The sequence below is a fragment of the Pezoporus wallicus genome, unplaced genomic scaffold (assembly GCF_028554395.1).
Source record: "Pezoporus wallicus isolate ANWC-B61680 ecotype Strahan unplaced genomic scaffold, APGP_CSIRO_Pwel_v1 contig_13954, whole genome shotgun sequence".
Classification (NCBI taxonomy): Eukaryota; Metazoa; Chordata; class Aves; order Psittaciformes; family Psittacidae; genus Pezoporus; species Pezoporus wallicus.
In genome coordinates this window covers 1,642,501-1,670,000 of record NW_026638000.1, presented here as the reverse complement: position 1 = coordinate 1,670,000, position 27,500 = coordinate 1,642,501, and the positions used below count along the sequence as shown (strand labels likewise).

Here is a 27,500-nt window from a genome sequence, read left to right as displayed (position 1 = left end):
TTTGCAGTGCCTGGATAGCTTGTTTGCAAAGTTTGCTTGGCCACGGGATCCCATGGGGCTGGATTCAGGACAGCATGTGCATGCAGCCCTTGAAACCATGTCAAATAGTCCCCAGATCCTAAAAGGTTGGCTACCCCTGAGATAAGGCATCATGGTTAATGGCCTTGAGTTTTCTTTTAAGTGTTTATTTTTATAATACCTGCATGAGATGTCACTGTGCTTGCGGCAACTGTTTTAAACCTGCTTATATCGGTTGGGGGGGTGGTTCTGGTGTGATAGAAGGTGGGGGTTTAAACATAAATAGTAAAACTAAAGAGATCAGGGGATAAAAGACTCATTTTGATCATGTTTAATCTCACAACGTGTTTCAAACACGGCAACAGCATAGGTAAATGCAGCACTGATTATGTTGTTATTGCGCTGTTAGGCTAAATGGTGTGACGTTGATCACTGCACGCTGTCAGACCTGGAGTCACAGGAAGAGTGGGGAGCAAAGAGTGCCATCTGAGGAAACGTTTTTCTCTTTACATTGCAGTAATGTGTATGAAGCACGTCGGATGCTAAAGCAATGAGCAGCGCGGTTCCTCTGGCTGCACCCCTCCGTGTCTGTAATTAAATCAGTGCTTTGATTAACATCAGTATTGCTAATGATGTAAAAATAATGACAGATTTTTTACTGTTATTTATGGCCTTTTTTAAGACAAGGAAAACAGGAGCTGAGTAAGGATCATGTGTGGTGCTGGCCATGGGATCCATGGTATGGACAGGCTGGGAGCTAGGCAGCAGTGCTGGGGGAGCACCCACATCCCACCACCCAGGGCCCCCTCCATATGGACATCTTCCTATGGTTACTTTGGAATGAGACGTAGGAAGAAGCTGAAATAAGAAGGGAAAAGGAGGGTTCTTTTGATTTTAATTAAAAATTTGGGTGATGAGGTGTCAGTAAAGGAAAGGCTTAAAGAGTGTGTGAAAAAGTCAAACAAAACCAGCCAAATTAACAAAAAGAACCCCCCCCAAACCCAGGAAAAACAAGCAAAATGAAAGCAGAAAACCACAAAAAGCCCAGCAGTGTTTTGGCTTGCAGATATTATCATCTGTGTAGGAAGAAAAGCCAGAGTGAGGGCTTATACAATGGAAAACCTGTCATCCCACCAACCTGATCCTTTCACAACAGAAAGGCTCTTTAAAGCGAGACGGAAGGAAAAAGGAAACTTTTGTGAAGATTATGGAGTGGGGAAGGGGCGGGGGGGGAATCCATCCAGATCTTAGCTCCTGTCTCTCTTCATTTGCTTGTGCTTTTTCTGTCTCTCTTCCCCTGCAGCCAGTGGTTCCCCGTGGCCCCGGCAGCGCGGGAGGGAGACCGGGGGTTCCACTAGGCTGGGTCGGGAAGCGGCGCTGACAGCCCGGCCGTCCCCCGGGGCCCCGCGCCTTGGAGGAGGACGAAAGGGAACAAAAGCCACCCTCCGGAGAGAGGAAACGGGGCCTGATGGGTCGGTTCCGCCAGTACGTGCTGGAAAATCCAAGTTTGGGAGCACAAGAGTTGGAAGCTGAAGCGTGAAAGGGGAGATCTTTTGGCTACTGCGGTGGGTGGGATGAGCATCACCTCGCATCACAGTGGCAGTGCTGAGGCTGGGCTGTAGTGCGGTGCAGAGCAGGCTCAGGCTGATGTTAGTGGCCAGTTCAAGAGGTTTACAGAGTTATTTTGAATTGCCATCCAGTTTTGCCCCCTGTCAGACAAGGAGAGCTGTACAGAAATACAGCTCCAGCTGAGTCTGCATCCCATCCAAGGAGACCCATCTGAGGAAATCCAGGCTTAGGTGCAGCTACAGAACCAGGGCATGTGAATGTTGCTTTACCCTTTGTGCTCAGTGGCATCTTTGGTGTGGATTGTAAGAGTGCTGGTTTCACTTTGTACGTGAACAACGTTTAACCCTGCCTTTGTGCTCAGTGGTACTCTTGGCATTGCACTTCAGCATGTTGGTGCCCTTTGGACATGAACATTGTTTAACTTCATGCTTGGCAGTACCTTTGGCATTGGTTGTAAGCACCTTGGTGCCCTTTGGGCACTGCCACCCTCACTGGACCAGGGGGAAAGCAGGCACCACTTGGCAAATCCTGTTTCAATACCATAGAATAGAATCATGGAATCAACTAGATTGGAAAAGAGCTTTAAGATTGAGTCCAACCTTTACTCCAGGACTACCAGTAAACCATGTCACCCATAGCAGTGTCACTTTGGAAGAGGGACTCTCCTGTATCTCAAGATGAAAGCATCCATTGTAGTGCAGAGCCAGGTTTATAGGTGGAAGGATATATGAAGGGGAACAGCTCTGGAGCAGGACAGTGGGTGTCCTGCTGTGAAAACCCTGGTTAATAGCTGCTAAGGAAGCAGCAGGAACAGCACAGGATACGCTGGCAGGGAGCATGGATGAGGCAGAGGAAAGAAAATGCAGTTCAGAGGCTGGGGTAGATGTTTTTCCATAGAGACAAGGCTTCTCCAAGTGCGCTACAGGCTATTTTTTGTCCTTCTTTTTCTATCTCCCTTCCTGTAGAAGTAAGGCTGATGTGATCGTCCTTCTCATTAACTTTTCTCTGCTTACTTTTGAGTGTGATGGATGGTCTCAGCCCCGTTTGACCAAGGGCTAAGAACATGATTATATTCCTCCGAACCTCAGGCAAGCGGGTGTCCATGAGCAGGACAGCCTGCAGGCAAGTCCCTCCTTAGGGACTGGGCGAGGAGAGCCTTTATGGACACTTGGTCTTGGGAAAGTATATTGATAGGCATCAGATTTAATGAGTAGGCACACATCTGTTAATTGTGATACTTGTGGAACAGCTTCCCAGTAGCTGTGAAGGGATTTTAGAATCCCCTTTGCAGAAGGGTTTCCTCTGCTTTGCCCCACTCCTCCAGGTTGATAATCTAACCAGATAACACAGTGAGCTCCAGTTCCATCACCTGCCTGCTGTCTTTTTGGGGTCCTTTTATAAAGCTTGTGCCAAATTGCAAATCCAGGCTCAAGTGTGTGTTTGTCCATCTTCATAAATAATGCATCACTCCAGCGTTGAAGGGGGAGCTACAAGTGGAACTGCCCGGCAGTAATTCAGGGCTATAAATCATAATTTCTGGTGGTTCTGTGTGCTGAGACTGTCTGAAGGAGTCAGAAGCAAGATGGTTGGTGTTGTTTTAGTATGATATTTTAGAGACTTTCGTTTCTTTACCCCCATTTTCTGTTTGCACATGCGCGTGTATCTATATATCTTCCTGCTTCCTTTTTATCCATCAAATAGAGGGTGAATCCTGGAGGTGCAGGAAGTATGAGCTTTCTTTTCATAGTGCAGACAGCTACAGATTGTCTCAAAGAGCAGGTGGCTTGAATAAATTCTTCAGATAAAAATATATGATTTTTGTTCGGGCAACACAAAACTCTGTTATTGGCATCTAAACCCATCCTAGGGTGACTCAGGCTCCTGGGAAGACTGGAGTCCTGTGTCTAGCTCTGCAGCTCCCAGCAAAAGAGAGACACGGAGCTGTTGGAATGAGTCCAGAGGAGGCCACAGAGATGCTGCGAGGGCTGGAGCAGCTCTGCTCTGGAGCCAGGCTGGGAGAGCTGGGCTGGGTCAGCCTGGAGAAGAGAAGGCTCCTGAAGGGGAGACCTGAGAGCAGCTCCAGTGCCTGAAGGGGCTGCAGGAAAGCTGGAGAGGGGCTTGGGACAAGGGATGGAGGGACAGGCCAAGGGGAATGGCTTTAACCTGCCCGAGGGGAGACTGAGATGAGCTCTTAGGCAGAAGCTCTTCCCTGTGAGGGTGCTGAGGCGCTGGCACAGGGTGCCCAGAGAAGCTGTGGCTGCCCCATCCCTGGCAGTGTTCAAGGCCAGGTTGGACACAGGGGCTTGGAGCAAGTTGCTCTAGTGGAAGGGGTCCCTGCCCGTGGCAGGGGTTGGAGCTGGAGGAGCTGTAAGGAGGGTCCCTTCCAGTCCCAGCCATTCCATGATCATCCACAACATTTTCCAAAGTAGCAGAACTTGTATATTCTATTTTCTAGAGGACTACATTGGATCCTTTTTGGGGTTGTATCCGCCACAGCGCCTTGGTTGCTGCACCAGGTTCACATCAGTTTCACTTGTACCTAAACACACAGTCTTTTTGCTGATCCCAGGCTGAGGTTGTCCCCAAACCAGGCACACCACTAAGGACTGCTTTCTTCCCAGTTTCACAGCCCAACATTCAAACATGGAGAACCCTAAAAAATTGGATAGAATACATTGTTTTGTGGTAATCTGCATGACTGAATCCACCTCAACTTCACTGTAGGCATAAAAAGTTCAGTTTATAAGGAATAAATATGGAAGAACTTATTTCTGTTGTAAAGATTTTCTGACAAGCAAAAATATAATGCTTTTTGAAAACCTCATTAGAAAATCAATTATATCATGACACTTAATGTTGTGTTATTTACAAGCAGGATGTCTTGTTGGGGAAAAACGCTATAAAAACTCACACTTAATGCAGAAAAATGTTAGGACATAAAGAAGAGTTAGGTTTCATTATTAGCATCTTCAAAGCAGCAATTACCAGATAGGGGGTTATGCTCAATCAAGAACAGCAGAAATATCTGATCAAGGTATTGCATGCTGAAAGGGACAAAGGCAGAGACCCCTTCAGAGCAAAGGGTGATGAGTCTGTTCTGGGGTTTGTGTTTGTGCATAGGTCGTACATGTGATGCATTTTGCTTTTCCCGATTATTCAGACCTTGGTATCTCTGGTTTTAAATGTCCTTGGAAACAGTGACTGACACCTTGCAAATGGCTGGTGGGAGGCTCTGGCTGCTAAACCAACGTTTTTGCTTTGGTTAAAGCATAGGGAAATTCTTGGATGCTTTAATTTGTTGAAGAAGGAAAGGCTGTTTCCCAAAGAAAGTTTGGGCTGTTCAGCCTGCAGAACAGGAAGCTGTGTGGGGACCTCAGAGCAGCTTCCAGTATCTGAAGAGGGCTACAGGGATGCTGGAAAGGGACTCCTTATCAAGGGCTGTAGCAATAGGATATGGGGTGCTGGGTTCAAACTGAAACGGGAGATTTAGGTTAGATATAAGGAAGAGGTTCTTTACTGTTAGGGTGGTGAGGCGCTGGCATAGGGTGCTCAAAGAGGTGGTAAATGCTCCATCCCTGGTAGTTTGTAAGGCCAGGTCGGGTGACCTGATCTAGTGTGAGCTATCCCTGTCCATGGCAGGGGGTTGAAACTGAATGAGCTTTAAGGACCTTTCAAACCCAAACCATTCTGTGATTGTATTCTATGTGGGTTTGTCCAGATTTGGGACCTAGTTGAGATGCTGAAGTGCAAGTTTTCTGTATCCAGTTGTGTGTGTAGTGTTAAGCTCTGGGGTCTGTCTTGCAAGCCTGGGTCCGACCAGCCTGCAGTTCCCAAGGACTTCCCTGCTTGAAGACAGGAGCCACACTTGCTGTATTCCAGTTTTTCCTGGAATTCTCTTTCCAGGAATCTCCTAATGAACAGAATTAGTTCTGTTGTTTGATTTTATTCTTTATTATTACTGTACTAATAGTATGTGATGATGATATGTGTGTATGTATTCTGGAAGGAAATGCCCTGAATAGGGCTGCTTTGTGAAATTTGGATTTAATTAATTTTTGAGTACAAAACTTACCTAGTTCTTGGTCTGAACATTTTGCAGACATTCTAAAGCACACATTTAACTGAACTTTCAAAACATGTAATGTTTTATCTTGCCAGATAAGCCTCCTTCTTGGGGATGGCTCTTAGTTTTCAGGTTTTCCATAGGCATCATGTTGCATAGATAGCGATCTCTTAATTTCAAGTGCTTATGAGCACCATTAATGTAGTTGAATGTGCTTTGGATCTTCTGGTTGCCTCAGATAAACTCCTTAGCTTTGACTTTGGTTCCTTGCTTCAGAAAATGCTCAGGTAGAGCTGCCTCAGGTGCCTGGTCTCTCTTCCAGATCCACTTGCTGGGGATGGAGCAGGTCTTGATATGTATTGGTTTTATTTCTGTTACTGGGCTGGAGATAGGGCTTGGGCTGATTTATTATGGAGTTTGCTCCTCACAGTTCCCATTCTACAGCCCATTTTTGAAATGAAGTGTCTCTGTAGGACTTAGAATGCCTGCTCCCTACCAGGCTTAGGCCTGATTTTCTTCCAGCCTCTCTCAGGTCAAAGTGGAGTATGCAGAAACATTCATATTCACTTACTACACTTGCGATTCTACAGAAGTAAAATGTTACTCCATTCCAGTATGTGTCTTAGCTATTTCTACTTGATGTCCAATTCCCACAGCTCTAATCCCAAAGCCTTGCTAGTCGGTTGTGAGCAGAATAAGGGAAGAGGAGGCATTGGACTGGGATGCTGGAATACACAGTTCAGAGTAAAAAATGTTAATCCTGGGCTCTGTTGTGGCCATCATCTTTTCATGTGGATGAACAGTTCTTGGGACTTGGTGGTTACTGCTGTTCTGGAGCAAATGGTAGTCTGTAAATCAGCATTGACTTGGGCTTGGTTTATTCTCGTCTCCAGCTTATTTGAGTGAATGCACATTGGCATTGTCATGGGGCTGAAAATGGATTACAACCTTAGTAAACGTCATAACTATTAAAACAAAATGGCTAAGTATACCCAGCATAAACAGTATTATCATTTTCCTTGCTCAGGGTGTACCACTGGATGCACATTCCTTCAAGCAGACAAGAAACTTCACAGAATCATTGAACAGTCAGGGTTGGAAAGGACCTTAAGACCATCCAGTTCCAACCCCCCTGCCATGGGCAGGGACATCTCACACTAAACCATCTCACCCAAGGCTTTGTCTAACCTGGCCTTGAACACTGCCAGGGATGGAGCATTCACAGCTTCCCTGGGCAACCCATTCCAGTGCCTCACCACCCTCACAGGAAAGAATTTCCTCCTTAGATCCAATCTAAACTTCCCCTGTTTAAGTTTTAACCCGTTACCCCTTGTCCTGTCACTACAGTCCCTAATGAAGAGTCCCTCCCCAGCATCCCTATAGGCCCTCTTCAGATACTGGAAGGCTGCTCTGAGGTCTCCACGCAGCCTTCTCTTCTCCAGGCTGAACAGCCCCAACTTCCTCAGCCTGTCTTCACACGGGAGGTGCATATGGGAGGGAGCAGTAGTTAATATTACTGCTTCTATCATAATAAGGGTGGTGAGGCACTGGCACAGGTTGCCCAACTTTAAGGTAGGTCCCTCCCAACCCAAACCAGTCTGAGATTCTATGGTATTATTTGCTTTGCAGTCAGGTGTTGGAAGCAGTTCCCAGCTCTGACCTTACACTGCAGGGAAAAGCAGAATCCCATTCAGCATTGATGTGTGTGTTTGCTGGGTTTCCTACCCCCCAAAACATGGATTTCTAACTGATTCAAGCTGAGTGAGGCTGTTGGAGCGCCTGTTTTCTTGCTGTTGCTCTGTTAGGTGGAACATTGCAGCAGAAGCATTTTCCTCCGGCTGCTGCTGTGTATATGGTACCGGTGACTCGGTATTGTGCTGAGGATGCAGAGGGGTCTGTGGGGCAATGGGGACACTGTCAGCATCGCTCTCAGCCTGGTAAGAGCTCTCCTGCAGTGAATTTCCCAACCCTGATCACCACAGGCAAGAGGAGCTCTTCTCATTGGCGAGGCCAGAGCTGGCCACAAGAAAAAGAGCGATAAATTTAGATTATTTTGGCATCTGTAGGTCATTATTGGAATTATAGCAGCTGGCTGCTAGGTCATAAAGTTACTTTGACAGGTCATGAATACTGAAAGTACTCTCACTACCATGCCTTACTCTTATCGTCCTCATTTGTTACTGTCAAGAAGATATCCTCTTAGAAAGAGTGGGCATAAAGTTTAAGAAGGGAAAGGAGAAACCTTTCAATATAGTATTCCTCTTCCCTCTGTCTAAAAGAAGGGATGAAAGGCAAAGTTAAACTGGGGGAAGGGAAAAGACCCATTGAGTTTGACATTTTCATTGTGTATAGGTAACAGTTTATTTAATTGCTGCATCTTTCTGAACCATAAGCTCATGATGTGATCATAGCTCACAAGATGAAGATTTGCCAACTCATTTGCGTCATTAGCTGTGCATACCTTGTTTCTCTTGCAGAAGCAGTACAGTCGTGTCTCTTGTTGGACATGCTCAGAGCACAGATTCATTGGTTGCTGTGTAGTAACTAGTGATTTTTTAGGGCTTTTAGTCATATGTACGTGCTCGTGCACACTGGTGGGGGAAGCTGGCATGGGCCAGTTTTGCTTAAATGATGGCCCTGCCCATGGCAGGGCATTGGAACTGGATGATCTTAAGGTCCTTTCCAACCCAAACCATTCTGTGATTCAATGAGAGGAAAATTCTTGCAGTAATTCATGGAATCATAGAACACCAGGTTGGAAGGGACCTCAGGGATCATCTGGTCCAACCTTTCATACAGTCCTTGGCCTCAGTTTCTTTATTTGAAGTAACAGAGTTTTCTTGTAGAGATGGTGATGCTGATACTCTGGTACCTGTGCAAGCCTCTGGGTTGTTTACCTTTAAAGCATAGGAGAAGGTGGTCCACAGCTGAACTTTCTGCCCTGAGGTTCACAGACATGGGGAAAGAGGAGAGAATAGATTATTTCAAAGCATCAGTGAAAATTCATGAAGGTCAAGTCCACTGTTTATGGGTTTAGATCTGTAATAGCAATGTGTGCCTACTTTGGGCAATTTCCAAATCCTCTGGTTTCCATTGCACAGTTATTTCTCTATATGTAACCATCCAAAGAACCTTGTGTCATTAGTCCGTAATTTTCTGCCTCTTTATCTAGCATAAATCTGTATAATCTGAAAAGAAGACTCATAGAATCCTGAAATGCTTTGGGTTGGAAGGGACCTTAAAGCTCATCCAGTTCCAACCCCTGCCACGGGCAGGGGCACCTTCCGCTAGAGCAGCTTGCTCCAAGCCCCTGTGCCCAACCTGCCCTAAATGAATGGAATGAGTTACCTGGAGAACAAGCAGATACCAGGGAAAAGGATATATGGCTTCCTTGGCCCTTTCCATCCTGTTAGTGAATGAGTTGGCTCCTCCTTTCTCTGCCAGCCCTCAGCATGTCCATGTGTGTCCAGGCAGTGATGCCACGCATGGTCCAAGCGCTGTCATCATCCTCAAGCATCTCAGCAGAGCTGTTGGTGGCAGTTCTCTGAGCTAAATTCAGCTGATGGAAAATATAAGACTTGTTAGAGTTCGTTAAAAAGAAACGAGGCTGCAGATTTGGTGTGTTCTTAGTAATTACACTTTTAAACACATCTGTAATGAGCAGATGTGCCCTATGCTGGAAGGTTTTGGGTGTATTTTTAATAATGGCTGGTGAGATACCGGGAGCACAAAGGATTTTCATGCACATTGCCACTGCTGAAAAAGCAAGGGTTTGCTCTTATCCCAGAGCAGTGTTTAATGCCACATTGCTTGGAAAATCCTCTGCTGTGTTTACAAACACATGCACACCGCCTGACTTCCCGCAGTCTATTGCGGTGCGTGTCAGAGGGCAGGGGAAAGCCTGGAAGCTTTACGAAGTATTTCTAAGCATGTACAAATAATCAGAGGGGGAAAATGAACTGTTCATTTGGAAGAGAAGTGCTGAGCTCCAGACCATTAGTGCGATTTATTCCGCCACCAACCTTATTGTCATTATTTCAAGCCAAAAATGGAGCTTAAGATAGAAAGGGGGGACAAAAAAAATCCCTGCGTGCGTCTGTCTGTGTGACAACTTTTAATATAGTATATAAAGTACATGAAATTTCTGGCTGACATTGATCAGATTTGAAGCTTCATACTTTCTTAATTCAATCTGTTATTGACAGTAATATATTTTAACTCCAGACTGTGTTCATTCAGTGCATATTGACTCGGCTTGTTAAAATTTTCACAGTACATGCTAACATTGGATTTTCTGTCACAGTGACTTAAGACATGGGGACAGCAATGAATGATTCCTGCCAGTCAATGAACTTTAACTGGAGCCCTACTTGAATGGTAATAATCTGCTCCTGTAATTGCTGTGGAAAAGGCAAAACCTCTGGAGGTTTTACATCTAATCATTTATTTATGACTGCGTGGTGGCGGCGGCGCGCGGGGGTCAGCGCTGGGCGCACCCCCCTTTGCCTGCTGTTTACATTCCACAGTGGCTTTTTTGCCGGCATTCCAGCCTACACCATCAGTCAAGCACTGTGGTTCACTGGATAGCTGCTCCGCACATCAGCGCCTTGGCCCTACCACTTCATTACCGATGCCTCAGTAGAGGCCGTTCCCCTCTGTATTAGCTGAAATATGCATGTTTTTCCATCTCATTAATTCAGTCTACATACAATTAATTTTTGCCTATTAATAAACCCCTTGGTGTTAGTGACAGCTATCTAAACTACACTACCTTGTGCAGAGCCAGAGGAACGTGCCTGCAGCTTTTAGCATCTTTGCAGTTCTATTTTCCTTTTCTCTCCTGTGTAAATGATGTGTAAACTGTGGAAGGGTTCATATGATGCCCGTTTCTTACAGACTTCAACCTTCAGAAGTTTATAGTCATTTAATAATGCTCAGTTATTTTCCAGGAGAGGTAGGCATTAGTAAAGACGAGTCTTTGGGGATATAATCATAGACAGGTTTGAGTTGGAAGGGACCATAGAGCTCATCCAGTTCCAACCCCTGCCATGGGCAGGGACACCTTCCACTAGAGCAGCTTGCTCCAAGCCCCTGTGTCCAACCTGGCTTGAACACTGCCAGGAATAATCACTGATTTGTGCTGTGATCTTAAAAATGAAACCAGTAGCTAAAGAAGTCCCTGGTTAATGAGTGGATGTGGGACCTTTAGGCTTCTCTCAGTGGTGGCTGGGTGTTATGCAGTGGTTACGTACCTAGGCTGTAAGTTGTGTGTAGTGTGTACACCCTTCAAATGGGAATTGTCCCGTTGGCTGCCCCTAACATGGCTAATTTAGCAAGTAGTCCCTCATTTGCACACCTAAATGCAACACAGCCCATTAGAAGGGGCAAGTAAAAGTTCACTTGTGGGGGCTAATCGGATGTGGCTTTAGGAGAGGTCCGGCCAGATGCATTACAGGTGCTCTGGAGGAGCTGCTCTGACTCTTGATAATGCAAATGAAATCTTGATTTGATCTTGTCATTTCCACAGGCTGCAAGGGGGATGAGAGGAAGGAAAACAGTGTATGGGCAAACATGTGGGGGAGATGATGGCTTTCAAACATAAGAAGATGATGGCTGTAGTGATAGGCAGTGCTCAAGGCCAGGTTGGACACAGGGGCTTGGAGCAAGCTGCTCTAGTGGAAGGGGTCCCTGCCCGTGGCAGGGGCTGGAACTGGAGGAGCTTTAAGGCCCTTTCCAGCTTGTCTCCAGAAGCAGGCACTGCAGCCCTGCAGGAGCTGGCGAGCAGCATGGGAGGATGTGGTGGGACACAACCAGCAACGTCCCTGGTGTCCCTGTAGCAACAGAGTGCTCTGGGCTGAGCTGCCAAGCACCTGGATGCTGCAGGGAGGAGGAAGCTGGGGCAAAGAGCCGAGTTAGATCATCCTCTAACATCAAGCTGCAGCTTTCAAAGGCAGTGACAGTATTTCTGATGAAAACAAAGTTTTTATTCAGTTTGTTTATTGCAGCGTTCATAATCTGGAAAAGGGATTTGCAATAATAACAGACTTTTGGGGTTTTCTGCTCTTAAGGGCTTTATTATTCTATCCTTGCCAGGAAGCACATTTTAAGAGCTTGGATTCAAAATTAAACATGACCTCAGTGTTTTAAAATACAATTACAATTACTATCCATTTAGTAGGGTTTTTTGTTTTACTTTTGACATATGGTCAATATACTTATGCCAGTTATTAAAGACATTAGTTTATGCTATGCTAACTATTTAACATACTCCAGCTGCCATAGTAAATACAGACAGATGACAGGGATGTTGAGGAAGCGTGTTGTATGAAGCATGTTCTTAGGTTAAATTACTGTAGTGTCTGTACATAGGTAAAGAGAAAAATCCACTATACTTGATAAGAGAAATTTATATTATTTATATGGAACAGAATAAACCAATTTACAAGAAAGGCACTTAAGTGGGGAGCTTATTTATTAATGAGTGTAGTACACAAGCTAATGGGGTTGTAATGCAGATGCACCTAAAGCTCGGAGGACAGCGGTCCCCAGGCGCCATTCCCTATTTCAGAGGAGAGGCGAATGAAAGCATTGCTTGGAAAATACTCCTCCACCATTCAAAACCGAGTTATGGAAAGTAGTTTTGTTTGTCTCATCATAGACAGGATGGTCTGTGAGCATCTCCGTCTCTCCTGCCTCAGGACATCGGTGGGGAAAGCCCCAGTGCTGGAACTGTAATTCACAGCTTCTGCAAGATCCCACTTTTTCCCCTTTGGTGGGGTTTGGATGTGATTGTAAGGACACAGCAGGTCCCCATGCCTGGCCGTGTTCAAGGCCAGGTTGAGCACAGGGGCTTGGAGCAAGCTGCTCTAGCGGAAGGAGTCCCTGCCCATGGCAGGGGTTGGGGCTGGAGGAGCTTTGAGCTCCCTTCCAACCCAAACCAGGCTGGGATTCTGTGATCCTGGGGCAGCTCCTCTGCAAGGAGAGGTTCCAGAGCTCCTGGATCCCAGCAGGGAGCATCCCACTGGGATCCAGAGGTCTGCAGGAGGGTGGGAGAAAGCAAGGGACAAGCTGAGGCCCAGTTGGTCCAGGAAGGGGTGTTTGTGTAAATTACAGCTCCCATATTCGGTCTTTAACAAGCTTCTTTTGCAGCAGCAGTTCATGGACTCTTATTTCAGTTAATTAGAACAGCAGCTTTTTGGAAACACTAATTTTATTGGGTTTATTGATGTGCCCTGCTGGTTTTCCAGTGCTGGGATTGGGTTCTGCTTGGTTACCTCGGAGGAATAGAAAGCTTTTCCTGCCTGATGAGGGAGACCTAGGCAGCAGCTGTGGCAGAGGGAGATGCTTGGGAGATGGTCCTGGGTGAGGAGTGGTGCTGGTGGGAAGATCCGTGCTGCTTCCAGAGGGTCCTGTTGCTTTCAAGAGGGCTTCCCACTTTGTGCCTGCCAGGCCACCTCGAGTATGGGTACAGGTCTCTCAGCACGTGCAGAAGTGACCGTCCAGTGTGCAATGGGATGTAATTGCACAAAGCCTCCAAGGGGGTGATCCATGGGCTTGCAAGCAGTAAACAAGACAACTGTTGATTTGAAATGAAGGCAAGTGCTGAGTATTTTGTGTCCTTCCTGCTGTTGTGGAGTTGTATCTGGGGTTTTGAGGCCAGAGGCGGTTCTCCGTTGGGTAGTCCCATTTAGGAAAGATCCTGCCAAGGAGTATGGGAGACTGTCTCAAATCCCTGTAAAAAGCTTTGGAGAGAGACTCATAGAAACACCGGTTGAAGGGACCTCAAGGACCATCTGGTCCAACCTTTCTTGGCACAGCATGACCTAGACCAGATGTCCCAGCATCCTGTCCAGCCAGACTGTATCAGTGTCCGCTGTTGGGGAATCCACCACTTCCCTGGGGAGATGATTCCAGTGTCTGGTTGTTCTCATTAGGAAAAATTCTTTTGTGTCCAGTCAGAATCTCCCCAGGAGTAACCTGTGCCCATCACCCCTCATCTGTTCCTTGGGACTCCTTGTCAAAAGGGAGTCTCTTCTTTGTAGCCACCCTTTAAATACTGGAACATGATGATAAGGTCTCCCTGGAGCCTTCTTTTCTTCAGGCTGAACAAACCCAGCTCTCAGCCTTTCCTCACACGGCTTCCCAGTGCTCGGATCATCTTCTCTTGGCCATATTTATTAGCTGTGCATGTGAGGCACTGGCACAGGGTGCCCAGAGAAGCTGTGGCTGCCCCATCCCTGTCAGTGTTCAAGGCCAGGTTGGACACAGGGGCTTGGAGCAAGCTGCTCCAGTGGAAGGGGTCCCTGCCCGTGGCAGGGGTTGGAGCTGGAGGAGCTTTAAGGTCCCTTCCAACACAAACCATTCTAGGATTCTATGTACTAGCAGTGTTTTCCACGGGTCCTGTTCTCAACCTATGTTGACATGGAACTTTGGATGGTGAATGTCTGCTAGGATCCCAGATCTTGACATGTTTCATGACCATCTGATGCCAGTGTCTGTGGTTTCTGAGTGCTCATATCTGGTTTAGCAAAAAATAAACGAACCCCCTTTCTTCACACTGGTGTTAGAAGCTTCACAGTAACATGGGGAGGGTCAAACTGACCTCAGGGGCTTTGACTGGTGCCCTTCCTGCCATCTGTTCTCTTGTAGAGCTGCTGTGTTGTGCAGGACATCAGAAGGGCCTCATCCACATGAGGAAAATACTTTCATTCCATGTGTTTCAAGCAGCAGATGGGCAGCGTGTCTCTGGTGGCAGGAGCATACACATCAGGTTGTATGGCAGTCTCTGCCCTGATGGGAGACCCTGCGTGTCAGGCATCAGTGAGCCCATGGTAGGTCCTAACAGGAGATGCTCAGAGGGCACACACTGCATTACACCCAACCAGGGCAGTAGCTGCTTTGAAAAATGTCCTGATGAGTTGAATTCTTAAGAGGTTCCTGATTTATGTGTATCTTAATTCATTTTAATAGGCTGGAGTATCTGCAGGTGCTGTTGATTATAATTCTGGGTGCTCGCTTTCATCTGGAATTCATGCAGTAGCACACGTCAAGGTGGGCATCCAAAGTCAGAGCCCGGTTCCAATAATTCAGCCTGAAGTTTTCCTCCTCCAATTTCCCAGTGCACCAGCGGAGATCAGAGGCCCGGGTCTCGCAGTGTCAGGGTTGTAATGTGTATTTTAACTGCCTTAGGATTTATGTGCATAATTGGGATTAAATCTATCTCAGATATGTAGAAAAAATGTAAATTTACTGCAGATACCAGTTAGTAACTGGGCTGTTACTGCGAGGCAAGCTTCTGGGTAGAGGTGCTAGGGTTTATGTATAAGGTGGTGCTACACAGCGGTTACACAGAGCTGGGAGATAGTGGAGGGACTGTGGCAAATACCCCAAACCGAAGGAGTTTCTAAGTGGAGAAGCAAAGGGAGCGTGGTGTGTGGTTCCAGGGTCCCTTGCAGCCAGCCCTAACAGAGTTAATTGCCTGTGATAAAACCGACCTTGGAATTCTGATGGGAGAATTCTTTTATATAAGAAGAAAAAAATGTTTTGTAACAATTTCTTGTAAGTGCTAAAATTAACTGACTTTCTTTTAACCTAATTATAGCTCTAACTGATGATATCACCTACGCTTCATGTTGCCTCACGTCTTGGGTGAGAGTGTGCTGCTGCTTGTGACTTGGCTGAGGTTTTGCTTTAAAGCGTTTCATGCGGAGCATCTGTTTAATTACTGCTGGTTGAGAGTCTTTTGGGCATGTCCCTGACTTCCCCCATTCTTAATCTAGACCAGGGTGGGTCTTTCCAATGAGAAGATGCACAGAAATTGTGGGGGGTTTTTTATTTTATAGGCAAATCTTCCAGTTGTTTTGCTGCCAAACCCACTGGTTTGAAACAGAAATATAGCAGGATATATTTCTGTGTGTATATATATATATATATATATATATATATATATATATGAAATATAGCAGGAAGAGAGCAGGAATACTTCTGTTCTCCAAATATGGCCCAGCTGTAGGCCTTTGAAGCGTGTCATTTGTAGAGGGGCAATGGGTCTCAGTGGAGAAGGGGGTCTCTGGGGCTGAGCACAAAGGCAATACAGCCTCACAGTGTTGATGAGCACCAGAGCTGCCTATAGTTGTCTTGACCTGAACTGCTTCTGCTAGCATAAATGAGGTAGAAAAGTGCAGGATAAAAGCTGGAGGAAACAAGAATTAGTCTAGAAAATGTGGCTGGGAGACAGGAAGCAGTGCTTGAACTGGTGGCCAGCAAAGACGTGGACCATTAAATCCACTGTAGAGCAGTAAGGTTGGGTAGTGCTGAAACGGTCCAAACAAGGTGAGTTAAGGAGGATGCACCAAAGGATGGGTGGTAGCAAGGGTAGAAATAGTAGAGCGTTGAAACTGGCAATGTAAGGGTAGGTTGACACAGAGTAGACAATGAAGCAGAGTTTGGGGCATTGGGATGCACAGGAGAAGATGGAGTTGGATGATGAACCATAGCTTCTTAGTGGTTGTCCTTGCACCTTACCCTTGTGTGAACAGAGATCTTTGTCCATAATGAGATAAACGTCACTGAAAACAGAAGAAATATGTTCAGGAAAACAAGCCAAGACCACACACACATGGGGTTGTTTTCCTTGAATGTGTTCCTTGTGTTCCTAGGGAGGCCATTGCTCACTGATTGCTGCGTTTCCTCCCTGTTCTCCCAGTACCGTATCCCAGGGCAAGATCTTGTTTGAAATCTGTGTCTCTCTGTATAGGATTCCAATCAAAACTTTAATGGTACAGGGCAGTGAGTAGCATTTAATGACCTTCAGTGCTATCACTTGAGTCTTTTGGGCATTGACATTGATTTTCCTTATCTTGGCATGTGAGGACAGGAGTTTCACTCCCTTCTTTAACGCGGTTGCTGGTACACACACACCAGGAGCACAGAATAAGCAGGGAAGTGGCTTTGCAGGCATCATGGCTGGCTGTGTGTGCTGATCCATAGACAACCTCAGTGTAGAGCCCGAATTTAACATCATTAACTGCAGGAGTCAGAAAGAAAGACTTTGATACTGATGTATTTTACTCAAGAGGTGCATCTATTTAGTTGGTATTTGTATTTGATACCCAAATTTTTGTGCACATGCTGCTTTTGGGGGTAAAAGAGAGGGATCCATAGGAATTTACATCCTCAAACCCAGATATTGCAAAGGCAGTAAGACAAGGAGTGAGTCTTACTCAATTCTGAGTTCTTGTGCTCTTCCATAAATGCATCAGTTCCTCCTTAATAGGTCTTAAAAGGACCTGGCAGTGGGGTCGTTCAGCACGAACCCGGGTGTTATTTCTACTTATTCAGCTCTCACCCTTTTTTTTAATCTCTTACTGCTATCATAGAGATACTTCATTTCCAAGAAGCTAAATTACACTATATGAGGCTGTGCTTCCCAATGAATTTAAAAGCTCAAAAGATGCTTTGTTCATTGATTCAGCTGGGGGGGGAATGCAACGCAGGCACACGGCTATTTGAACTCTTTATTTGCCACATTTACAATATTAATAACACTGTTTCTAGAAGTTGTCACATCAAGTAAAAGATCTTCATTCCAGACTGTCTTTTGGGGCCAAATTGAGACTGGATGCATGCGTTTAATAAATTGTAGTCTCAAGTAGTCATTTTTGTAAATAATTAGCTTGGGTGAAAGAATAAGTTAGCATATTGTATGCATCTAATGTTGCAAATGTACATACAGCAAACTTTCCTATTAATCAACAGTCAAGCACTGTAAGTTGGGTCTCATACATAATGAATTGTTCTTAAACCTCCTGGGCTTCAGTGATAGAAAAATAAGAGAAAACACAAGTGTAGTAAGCTTTTGAATAAAATTTAACGAGATTGCTCTGTATCCCGTAATCGGTTTGGAATCATTAGAGACCAGATAATTCATCCGCAGTTTTGGGGTGGCTTTAGCCTTCATCTATCAAAGAAAGACTATTTAAATGACATTTAGGTGTTGGTAAAATGCATTTGTGTTTAATTTCGCAATGAAGGCTTCAGTAAAACTGCCAGCTAGCGCTATGTTTATTATGTAAAGAATGATGCTGCATGACTGAGTCTTGTTTTAATGTTAATTCTTGTGTTCTAATCACTGCTGATTCTTCCATTTGAAAACTAACACACCAGGTATTTCTCTAGGCAAAAAATGGTTTGGTAAGACAAGCACAGGTATATATAAGAAAAGGATAATCAGCCTTTATTGAATCATAGAACACCAGACTGGTTTGGGTTGGAAGGGACCTTAAAGCTCACCCAGTTCCAACCTCTGCCACAGAGTGTGGGGGGAAGAGCTCATTCCATTCATCTTGGCAAGTTGTATGTAAAAAACATACATTCCATGATGGTTTTTTCTATTTATATTTATTTAAGGTCTTTATCCCTGCTGTTCTGGGTAGAACTGTTGTTAGAGCAATGTAATAACGAGTCATCAGAGTCTGCCCACATGGACCACTGGCCCTCAACTGACTGCAGCCTACCAGGACTTGTGGCCATTTACTTGGGCTAGCTGGGAAGCTTTTTGTTCCAAATAGAAATAAAGAAGAATCTTCATTAGCCCAACACCTGAAGGAGTTTATAAACCTCTTCTTGGGCAAACTGTGGAGTGTGAGGTATCTGTCCAGGGAGAAAACATTCATGTGAATGTAGCTACAGGAGTTGAAGTGAGCATTAGGTGTTATGTTCAACCAGTTGATTACATTTCATAAGTACAAATATTGTATAAATATACAAATATATATATTTGTATATTTATATACAAATAAATTTGTATAGAGCCACTGCAACATTGTAATATTTATGCTGGAAGCTGCCAGATCTTACCTTTACTCTCAGCAAGTTGCCAAAGAGCCATTGTGATAAGTTCTCTCTATTGTAAATCACACAACTCAAGGTCCATCTTATAATGGTTCCATTAAGGCTTATGAAGGACTGTCAGAGGGAAAAAGTAGCTGAGAAGTAAAAGACCTAATTAAAACCATACTGATTTAGAGCATGACTGCCCACTGAGGCCACTCGGAGCATTTCTCTGCTTTTCATAATGATGAAGCTATTGAGGATGATCCTGAAGCCGACCTGCTGCTTACATGTTTATTTTGGAAGCACGTTAGAAACTTCCAGTTCTTGGCAAGTGGTTTGGAAGGAGCCTGTTAAACTGAAACAGGTGCTGTTCCTGATGCTCTCCCCTCTGCTAAAACCATCTTCTCCTTCATTTCATCCTATGCAGACATCAGAAGACACAGAAGAAATGGGGCTGGGATGGAGCATTGGGAAGACCCCTCTCAGCTGTGTGGACACAAGAGCCAGCTGGCTTCCTTAGTTTGTTCAGTCTTGCAAAAAAAGCTGTAATGGAAATAGATACGTCAGATTGTAGTAGGAGTGGTATGGAATAGAAACATAGAATAGTTAGGGTTGGAAAGGACCTTAAGATCATCCAGTTCCAACTCCCCTGCCATGGGCAGGGACACCTCACACTAAACCATGGCACCCAAGGCTCTGTCGAACCTGGCCTTGAACACTGCCAGGGATGGAGCATTCACAACCTCCCTGGGCAACCCATTCCAGTGCCTCACCACCCTCACAGGAAAGAATTTCCTCCTTATATCCAATCTAAACTTCCCCTCTTTCAGTTTTAACCCGTTACCCCTTGTCCTGTCACTACAGTCCCTGATGAAGAGTCCCTCCCCAGCATCCCTATAGGCCCCCTTCAGATACAGGGAGCTCCTCTGAGGTTTACACTCAGCTTCTCTTCTCCAGGCTGAAGAGCCCCAACTTCCTCAGCCTGTCTTCATACAGGAGGTGCTCCAGTCCCTGATCACCCTCGTGGCCTCCTCTGGACTTGTTCCAACAGTTCCATGTCCTTTTTATGTTGAGGACCCCAGAACTGCACACAATGCTCCAGGTGAGGTCTCACGAGAGCAGAGCAGAGGGGCAGGATCACCTCCTTGGACCTGCTGGTCACGCTCCTTTTGATGCAGCCCAGGATGCAGTTGCTTTCTGGGCTGCAGGCGCACACTGAAGCCGGCTCATGTTCAGTTTCTCACTGAATAGCTGTGCTCTGTGTAAGTTGGAGCAGCAGGGCTGCTTGTGGGATGCAGTGGGCTCCTGTGCTGGGACTGACCTTACCTTCTTTCTTGGACTTCACCACCACCAAGAGCTAAATGATGTAGTTTTAATTAAGAATCCCATTGTAAGGCTGTGTAGATGAGGCAGTCACTTGCAGCTGATTATCCATGCAACATCACCATAAAGACAGGCATCTAACTTACTGCACACACATAATCACAGAATCCCAGCCTGGTTTGTGTTGGAAGGGACCTTAAAGCTCCTCCAGTTCCACCCCCTGCCACAGACAGGGACCCCTTCCACTAGAGCAGCTTGCTCCAAGCCCTTGTGTCCAAGCTGGCCTTGAGCACTGCTGATGCTGCCATGCTGCTTCTCACATATTTTGGGGGTTAATGATGGTAGTTTGGTGCCTTTCTGGAGCAGGAGGAAACCACAGCAGTGTCAGGCTGGGATGGTCGGAGGCAGCTGGGGCTGCTTGCCTGCAGAGCAGTGAGGAGATGAAGTCTTGGCTTTATGATGATATTACAGTCCAAATCATTTCCAGACTCCTGAGGATGTGAAACAAGATGATGTGAAAAACATAAGGTTACTGGAGTTTTGAGTGCTTTTGATGCTCTTCTGGATAAATGGAGCAGAAAAGTCTCCCAACTTCTCTTTGAGATTTCAGAGGCATTATCCCTGTTCTGTAGTTATTACATTGTCGTAGCTCTTACAATCCACACTAAAACTGAGCCGCATTCTGCTGAGCTCTGTACATGTGCAGAATAATGGATTATCCAGGGTGTTTGGAGCTTGGTTTGAGGTCCATGTCATAGGTATTCCTGACAAAAAAAAGCTTAGACATAGGTTCTCATACCTTTTTCTTAGCAAAGAGGTTATTAAGTCGCTGAGTAACATAAAGTAGACATCAGTGTTATAAAGCAAATTGTACTACTTCACACAGATATAAAGAATTAAAATCAAAAGCGTTAACTCAGTGAGTAAATGGAAAGAGAAATCAGATTGCAGTTAATTTCTAGCATTGGCTGCAAAGCTGATTCTTCTTTTTGTTGTGCCTCTGCTCCAAGCCATCAACTCATCTTCTTGTGCGACTGGAGTATTTTAATTGTCCACCTCTGTGTTCTTCCTCTCCTGTGCCACTCTCTAACCAGTAATGACGCGGCCTTCGGTGGCTAACAGTTAATCAGAAAGTGAATTGGGGCTGGAGGAGATGGCAGGGCTGTTTGATCCTGCACCAGGCTGAGAGCAGCCCTGACCCAGCTCCTTCCTGCACATCATTTATCCTGTCCAGAGGCAGCGGCGGGGCTGTGTGATTCCAGCGACATCCCGTTGTGTTCGGCTCCACGAGCTGATGTGGATCAAGCATGGGAAGACGTTTGGTCTTTCTGCAGAGGTGCCTTGTGGCAAAAGCAGCCCCGGTGTCTTTTCTGCCGTTACTGGTACATCACACTTCCATTTCTGGGGTTTTCTGCTAAGAGGGTACTAAAAGTGGGTTTGCTCACTTGCAGCACGCCGGCGCCTACTGGGGAGTTTGTATTGGTTTGCTCGGTCCTCAGACCTGATGGCAGAATTGCCATGGTTTTCTCTTTCTTCCATTGTCTCAGGTTGAGTTTTAGCAGCATGGTATTGACAAACTTCTTGTTCTGGTGGTTGGAGCAGCTCTGCTCTGGAGCCAGGCTGAGAGAGCTGGGCTGGGGCAGCTGGAGAAGAGAAGGCTCCTGAAGGGGAAACCTGAGAGCAGCTCCAGTGCCTAAAGGGGCTGCAGGAAAGCTGGAGAGGGGCTTGGGACAAGGGATGTAGGGACAGGCCAAAGGGAATGGCTTTAACCTGCCCGAGGGGAGACTGAGATGAGCTCTTAGGCAGAAGCTCTTCCCTGTGAGGGTGCTGAGGCGCTGGCAGAGGGTGCCCAGAGAAGCTGTGGCTGCCCCATCCCTGGCAGTGCTCAAGGCCAGGTTGGACACAGGGGCTTGGAGCAAGCTGCTCTAGTGGAAGGGGTCCCTGCCCGTGGCAGGGGTTGGAACCATGTGAGCTTTAAGCTCCCTTCCAACACAAACCATCCTAGGATTCTATGTTTCTATTGTGTCTGGTTGTATTTCCAGCTTGGGGGGCAAACGCTGCAATAACCTTAGGATATCTCCTCAGTGATGCTTAAGAGTCTGGATGTGAGAAGTTTGATGGCAGGAGTTGCTGGTTTGGCAGTCACCCTTCACATTGTCTCTCTATTGGCTGCCCCATCATTTCTCTCAGGTGCGTTGGGAATGGGCAGAGCATAGGGTTGGGAAACATGGCTGGATATTTGCAAATCCAGTGTTCACATTTTCATTGCTCTTCCATAGGAAAAGAAAGGAGTAAGTAGCCAGGGAAGAAGTACATTTTTGTTTGCAGGTGCTTTCTGTTTGCTTGCTTTGCTCCTCTGTACCCTGCAAGCATGAGCTGCCATTGAAAATCAAATGAATTCTCAATTGCTTCCTTCCAATTCAATAAGTGGAGGAAAGCAGAAACCTGCCACAGCTGCTGGAAGGAAACGGGGCAGAGGATGGCACAGGTTCAGCAGAAAGCCATTTTCTTTCCTTTTTTCTTAAGGGATGGTCCTTGGGGAAATGGGACTGCGCCCTTGGGGGCCATGCAGGAGGAGCTTCACCTCCACCTACCCTGGAAGCATTGTGTACCATGGACTTGGGTGGTTTTCTTGCTCCCTGATGCACTTCTTGCTCCCTGCTCACTTACGCACGGCATTTTCCTCAGTCTTCAATGAATTGTTTTATAGGTGTAAGAAACTTTGTGTCACAGTGCATTTGTAGAGGTGGTGGGGATCCGTTTCATCATTGCTGTTATGGATCTTTTCATCTTTATCAGAGCAGAAAAAAGGTGGAGTCTGTATCCAGATTTGGATGCTGGGACTTCTTCATCAGGGACTGAAGCTATAGGACAAGGGGGAGTGGGTTCAAACTGACAGAGGGGAAGTTCAGGTTGGATATAAGGAAGAAGTTCTTCCCTGTGAAGGTGGTGAGGTGCTGGCACAGGTGTCTGAGGAAGTGGTAAATGCTCCATCCCTGGCAGTGTTCAAGGCCGGTTTGGACAGAACCTTGGGTGACATGGCCTAGTGTGAGGCATCCCTGTCCCTGGCAGGGGGGTTGGAACTGGATGATCTTAAGGTTCTTTCCAACCCAAACCATTCCATGATTCTGTGAATATTTTGAGCTTATTATTCTTTCTGCTGATGTAGAGTACAAATACTGATTTTTAGTAATTTTTATCCCTAATTCTGTATTTCTTTCCCTCCCTTCAGGGCAGAGTCCACGGCCATCTGTGAGGTGTATGAAGGCAGCGAGGAGATGACGGAGCCGCTGCAGCAGTGCATGGGTTGGCTGCATGCCTACTTCTGCGAGCCTGCAAGGACAGCGACCCTTCCCGTGCCAGCCTTCCACCACCCGCTGCTCCAGCAAGGTCTGCTGCACGTGGCACCCATCCCTCCCTGCTCCCATCTCCCTAATTCCTGGTCAATGCTGATAAAAAGGATGTGGTTCAGCCCCCAGTGTTTGCTGGCTGGAAGGGTTGAGTATGAATGCATCTAAAGGGCAATGAGCTTTGCCGTAAGGTTTGTTTCACGTCGAGTAGCTGAGGATTGCACGTGTCCATGTCAGTTGACGTGTGCCTTAGAAGCAGTTGGGGATAGGTTGTGTAGGGTAGCTATGGGTTTATTCCTCAGAGTTATCAGAGGTAAGATTTTGGTAGTTTTAAGCAAAGAACAAGTATTGTTACAAGGAAGTTGTGCTATTTATGTGTTTTCGTAATAACAAGACCTGAGAAAAGTTTCTCCCTACTATTCTATTTGTCTTCCTATCCATGGATGAGAGGTAGCTACGTGAATTGTGACCTTGTTTTCTTAAAATCAGCCTTCGCAAGTGTTCTTAGTGTCTTAATTTTTCAGTCTGAATTTGAAGATGGCAGTGTAAAGAGGGCCTACAAGAAAGCTGGAGAAGGACTTTTGACAGTGGCTGTTGGGAGAGGACATGGGGAAATGGCTTTAGCCTGCCAGAGGGCAGATTAAATTAAGAGCCATGTTGTGAAAACTTGGGTTGGAGTGAACGTGACTGGGCAAAGCTGGGTAGGGAATAGTTGCTGCTGCTGCTCTTTCCATCTCTAAATAACATCAGGAGAATTCTGCTTCCCAGGTTATCCGCCAGAAGGTGGATTTAAAATAATTTAAATAATTTAAAGTAATGTTTTTACTTTAATGACTATTCCTAAATGAGCTACTAAATTCTTTTTAGTTTGGCTGATGACATTTCTTGGTCTAAGCACTGATGATGATGTTTTAGGTGTTGGTTTGGGGGTTCACCTTGAGCAGGCTTGGCTTGACTTACGGTCAGAGTTGAGAGGGGACTTTGGTCCTTCCCCAGGCAGCAACATCTGTGTGCAGGTAACGCTGGAATAAAGTGAAGATCTTTTAAAAGAGGAAAATAATTTATTTTATATAAATTTATATATTTTATATAAAAAAATAACTATGTATTTTAGTTAATAGGAGGCTTTTTGAGGGAAAGCAGTCATCACATGCTACTATTATTGAGTGGAGGAAGGAAAGCTCTTCAGCACCATCCAGGTGCAGAACTCAGCTGTGTGCAGGTTTGGGATGGGACATAGCTGGTGGCCATGAGCATCTAGCACCAGGTTTCTGCAGCACCCATGGCTTTGTGGAGGATGCAACTGGTGGCCCCAGTGTCTGTAGTGGTCCCAGTGGGCTTTGACCTTCTGTATGGCAAGTTCTGTGCAGGTTTAGAGGGGTTTAATGCAGTTCAGTTTCTTGTCCTTGGACTGAGACCACATTTGTGCGTTTTACTGGGGAGGGCACGTTCCTCATGGGAACATTAACGAAGAATTAACTGGCAGAAATCACGATGATGTGATAGCATTCCTGTTCTCCTCTGGTGTTCCCCTAGCAATAGTAGGAGAAATAATAAATAGTAATAAAGTAGAAAAAGGGCATGGAAATGCATGTCCAAAATGTGAAGAAACTGTTTTCAAGAGTCGCTTAGTAGAAAGGTAAGGAGGAAAACACATTGTCATGGATCACATTGGGCATTTCAGTTTATCTGTAAGTCAGAATTGCTGTACTGCTGAATTAGGAATTTGGTATTTATTTACTTTTTCACATTTACATTTGAAAGTGCCTGCTCGTTTCTTGAGGCACTTAAAGATGCAGAACAAACATAAGCGAGAGCATGAGGATCCAAAGCTGGGAGGGCTTTTCCTCATCACACTGATGTTCTCACGTCTCAATTAATCAACAGCTCTTCTGGTGAATCATCAAAACCTTTGCCCCTTCGTTTCTGCCTTTCCCTGTAAATACGACCACTGATTATGTGGTCATTTGATACCTGGTGATTTGAGTTCCATCCTGGAGTTCTTTTGCGATCAGGACTGACTGGTGGATATTTGGTTTTAATCAGTGCTTATGTCAAATTTAGTATTTTTTCCTATGCCAGCCTTATCTAGGAAGGGTTTTGCTTATGTCAGACCCCTTGAAGATGTTCCTCATTTAACATTTAACAAGTGTAAAGTGCTTTTGGTGTCATAGAATCCCAGACTGGTTTGTGTTGGAAGGGATCTTAAAGCTCATCCAGTTCCAACCCCCTGCCACAGGGAGGGTCACCTTCCACTAGAGCAGGTTGCCCCATCCAGCCTGGAATTCTCGATTCATGTTCAGTTTTCTGCAGCTGCTTTTAAAAGGAAAAGGTCCCTTCCAACCCAAACCATTCCATGATTTCAGTGATTTCTGTCAACATCAAGCACCTTCCAGCATCACCTCCACTGACAGTAAAAGTCCAAGACTAACGGTTTCATCGTGCTATTGTAATTTGGTTTCGTGTGTGTGTGCATTACCAAGGCAAAACCAAGCTCAATTATGACATTTACTCTTTCCGTGGCTTATTTGGGGTCTTAAATCTTTCTAAAGTGCTTGTAATTTTCTAAATTACTATTGAAAGGGGGAAACATTTTTAAAAGCACTCTAAGTGCTGAATGAACCATTCCTTCTTGTAACACATCATTGGCAAAATGTACATCCGAAGCACTGATGCCGTAGAACAAGGTGTTACCGAAACATCCCTGACCATTTATAGTGGGAAGTGATTCATTGGTGTTAGTATATCGTGGTCATTAGTCCCCTTTATGTATGAAGAAGAAAAATTGACCCTGTTGTTTTGAAGTGTGTGAGTTTGTTTGAGTTGTGGGTCTGGAAAAGGCAATGTTGGACTGGTCAGTCCTGAATTCCCTGACTTTCCTTTACTTGTGCTTTATAACGTGGTGGTGGTGGTGGTTGCAGAAGGCAATGCTGGACACTGCAGTGAGGAGCTGTTGTGTGTTTGCAAACCAGATGGCTCATTAGAGCAACAAGAGCAGAGGAAATTGGAGATACACCAGTGTTCCTTTGGCCTGTGACAGCAGCAGCCCTGGGGCTCTGCTCTCTGCATGCCTTGCCACAGTCCCCACCGGATGAAGTCCTTTAGCTTTGCAAACCCGCACTTTTACAGTCTTAAATGTGGAGGTCTCAGGACTGAGCTGCTCTCAGGTCTCCCCTTCAGGAGCCTTCTCTTCTCCAGGCTGCCCCAGCCCAGCTCTCTCAGCCTGGCTCCAGAGCAGAGCTGCTCCAGCCCTCGCAGCATCTCCATGGCCTCCTCTGGCCTCGCTCCAACAGCTCCACGTCCCTCTTGTGCTGCTGCCCCAGAGCTGGATGCAGGGGGTTGGAACTGGGTGATCTTAAGGTCCCTTCCAACCCAAACCATTCTAGGATTCTATGTTCCATGTTGTGTGTGTGTGTGTGTATATATATATATATTTATAGAATGAATAAATGTGGTTTAAGTAACAGATGCAGTGGAGCTGTCAGCCCTGCCTCTCACCAGTTAATTTGGTAGCAGAGATTCAGTTCACTAAAGAAAAAAAGTTGAGAAATATTCCTGACTTTCCCATTTTTCATTCCTGCAGCTTCATCAGGCATGCAAATACATTTCTGTTTGGGCTCTTAGATGTTATTTTAAAGTAACATGAAATAATCTGCTCAAAAACGTTAGTACTTCACATATCTGGACATGGCAGGTTCACGTGCAAAGGGATGACAAGCTTTAATGTTTCTGTCTGCCAACACAAAATTCAAATTCCAGGGACTGGCACCTTCTTTTATTACCATTTCATGTGAGAATAGTTTTGCTAAGCAGAAATTCACTGTTTTAGTATCATAGAATAGGCATCTAATGGATTTTTACAAGCCGATACTTCCCTGTGGTTTTCTTGAAACAGAAATCAATCCTCTCCAACCTTCAAAAATAAAAAGAGTCCCCAGAATTAACCTGCGTACTTCTATATCTCAGATTCTTTTTTTGGCACAGGTGGCTCATTGCTTTCTATCAACTATTTGTGTTTAAAAACTAAACATAAAACAATCAGTACAAATGTGTTCTGGATGGAAGTAATTACAAAATCCTGATCATATCAATATCATATGATATATTGTGATATCCAGTGCCTAAAAGAACCAACAAGGAAGCCAGAGAGGGGCTTTGGCCAAGGGCCTGTAGGGACAGGCCAAGGGGAATGGCTTTAACCTGCCCGAGGGGAGACTGAGATGAGCTCTTAGGCAGAAGCTCTTCCCTGTGAGGGTGCTGAGGCGCTGGCACAGGGTGCCCAGAGAAGCTGTGGCTGCCCCATCCCTGGCAGTGCTCAAGGCCAGGTTGGACACAGGGGCTTG

The 27,500-nt window shown here is 45.6% G+C and overlaps 1 protein-coding gene across 4 annotated transcripts in view; it reads left to right on the top strand.

Moving 5' to 3' along the window:
• The window catches only part of MGMT (O-6-methylguanine-DNA methyltransferase), a 147,920-nt gene that overhangs the window by 94,423 nt on the left and 25,997 nt on the right, over nucleotides 1-27,500 (top strand). For all 4 annotated transcript variants that reach the window (XM_057408675.1, XM_057408677.1, XM_057408678.1 and 1 more), the window contains exon 4: nucleotides 23,040-23,197. In XM_057408675.1, the coding sequence (XP_057264658.1) occupies nucleotides 23,040-23,197 (158 nt within the window). The remainder of the gene's footprint in view (nucleotides 1-23,039; nucleotides 23,198-27,500) is intronic.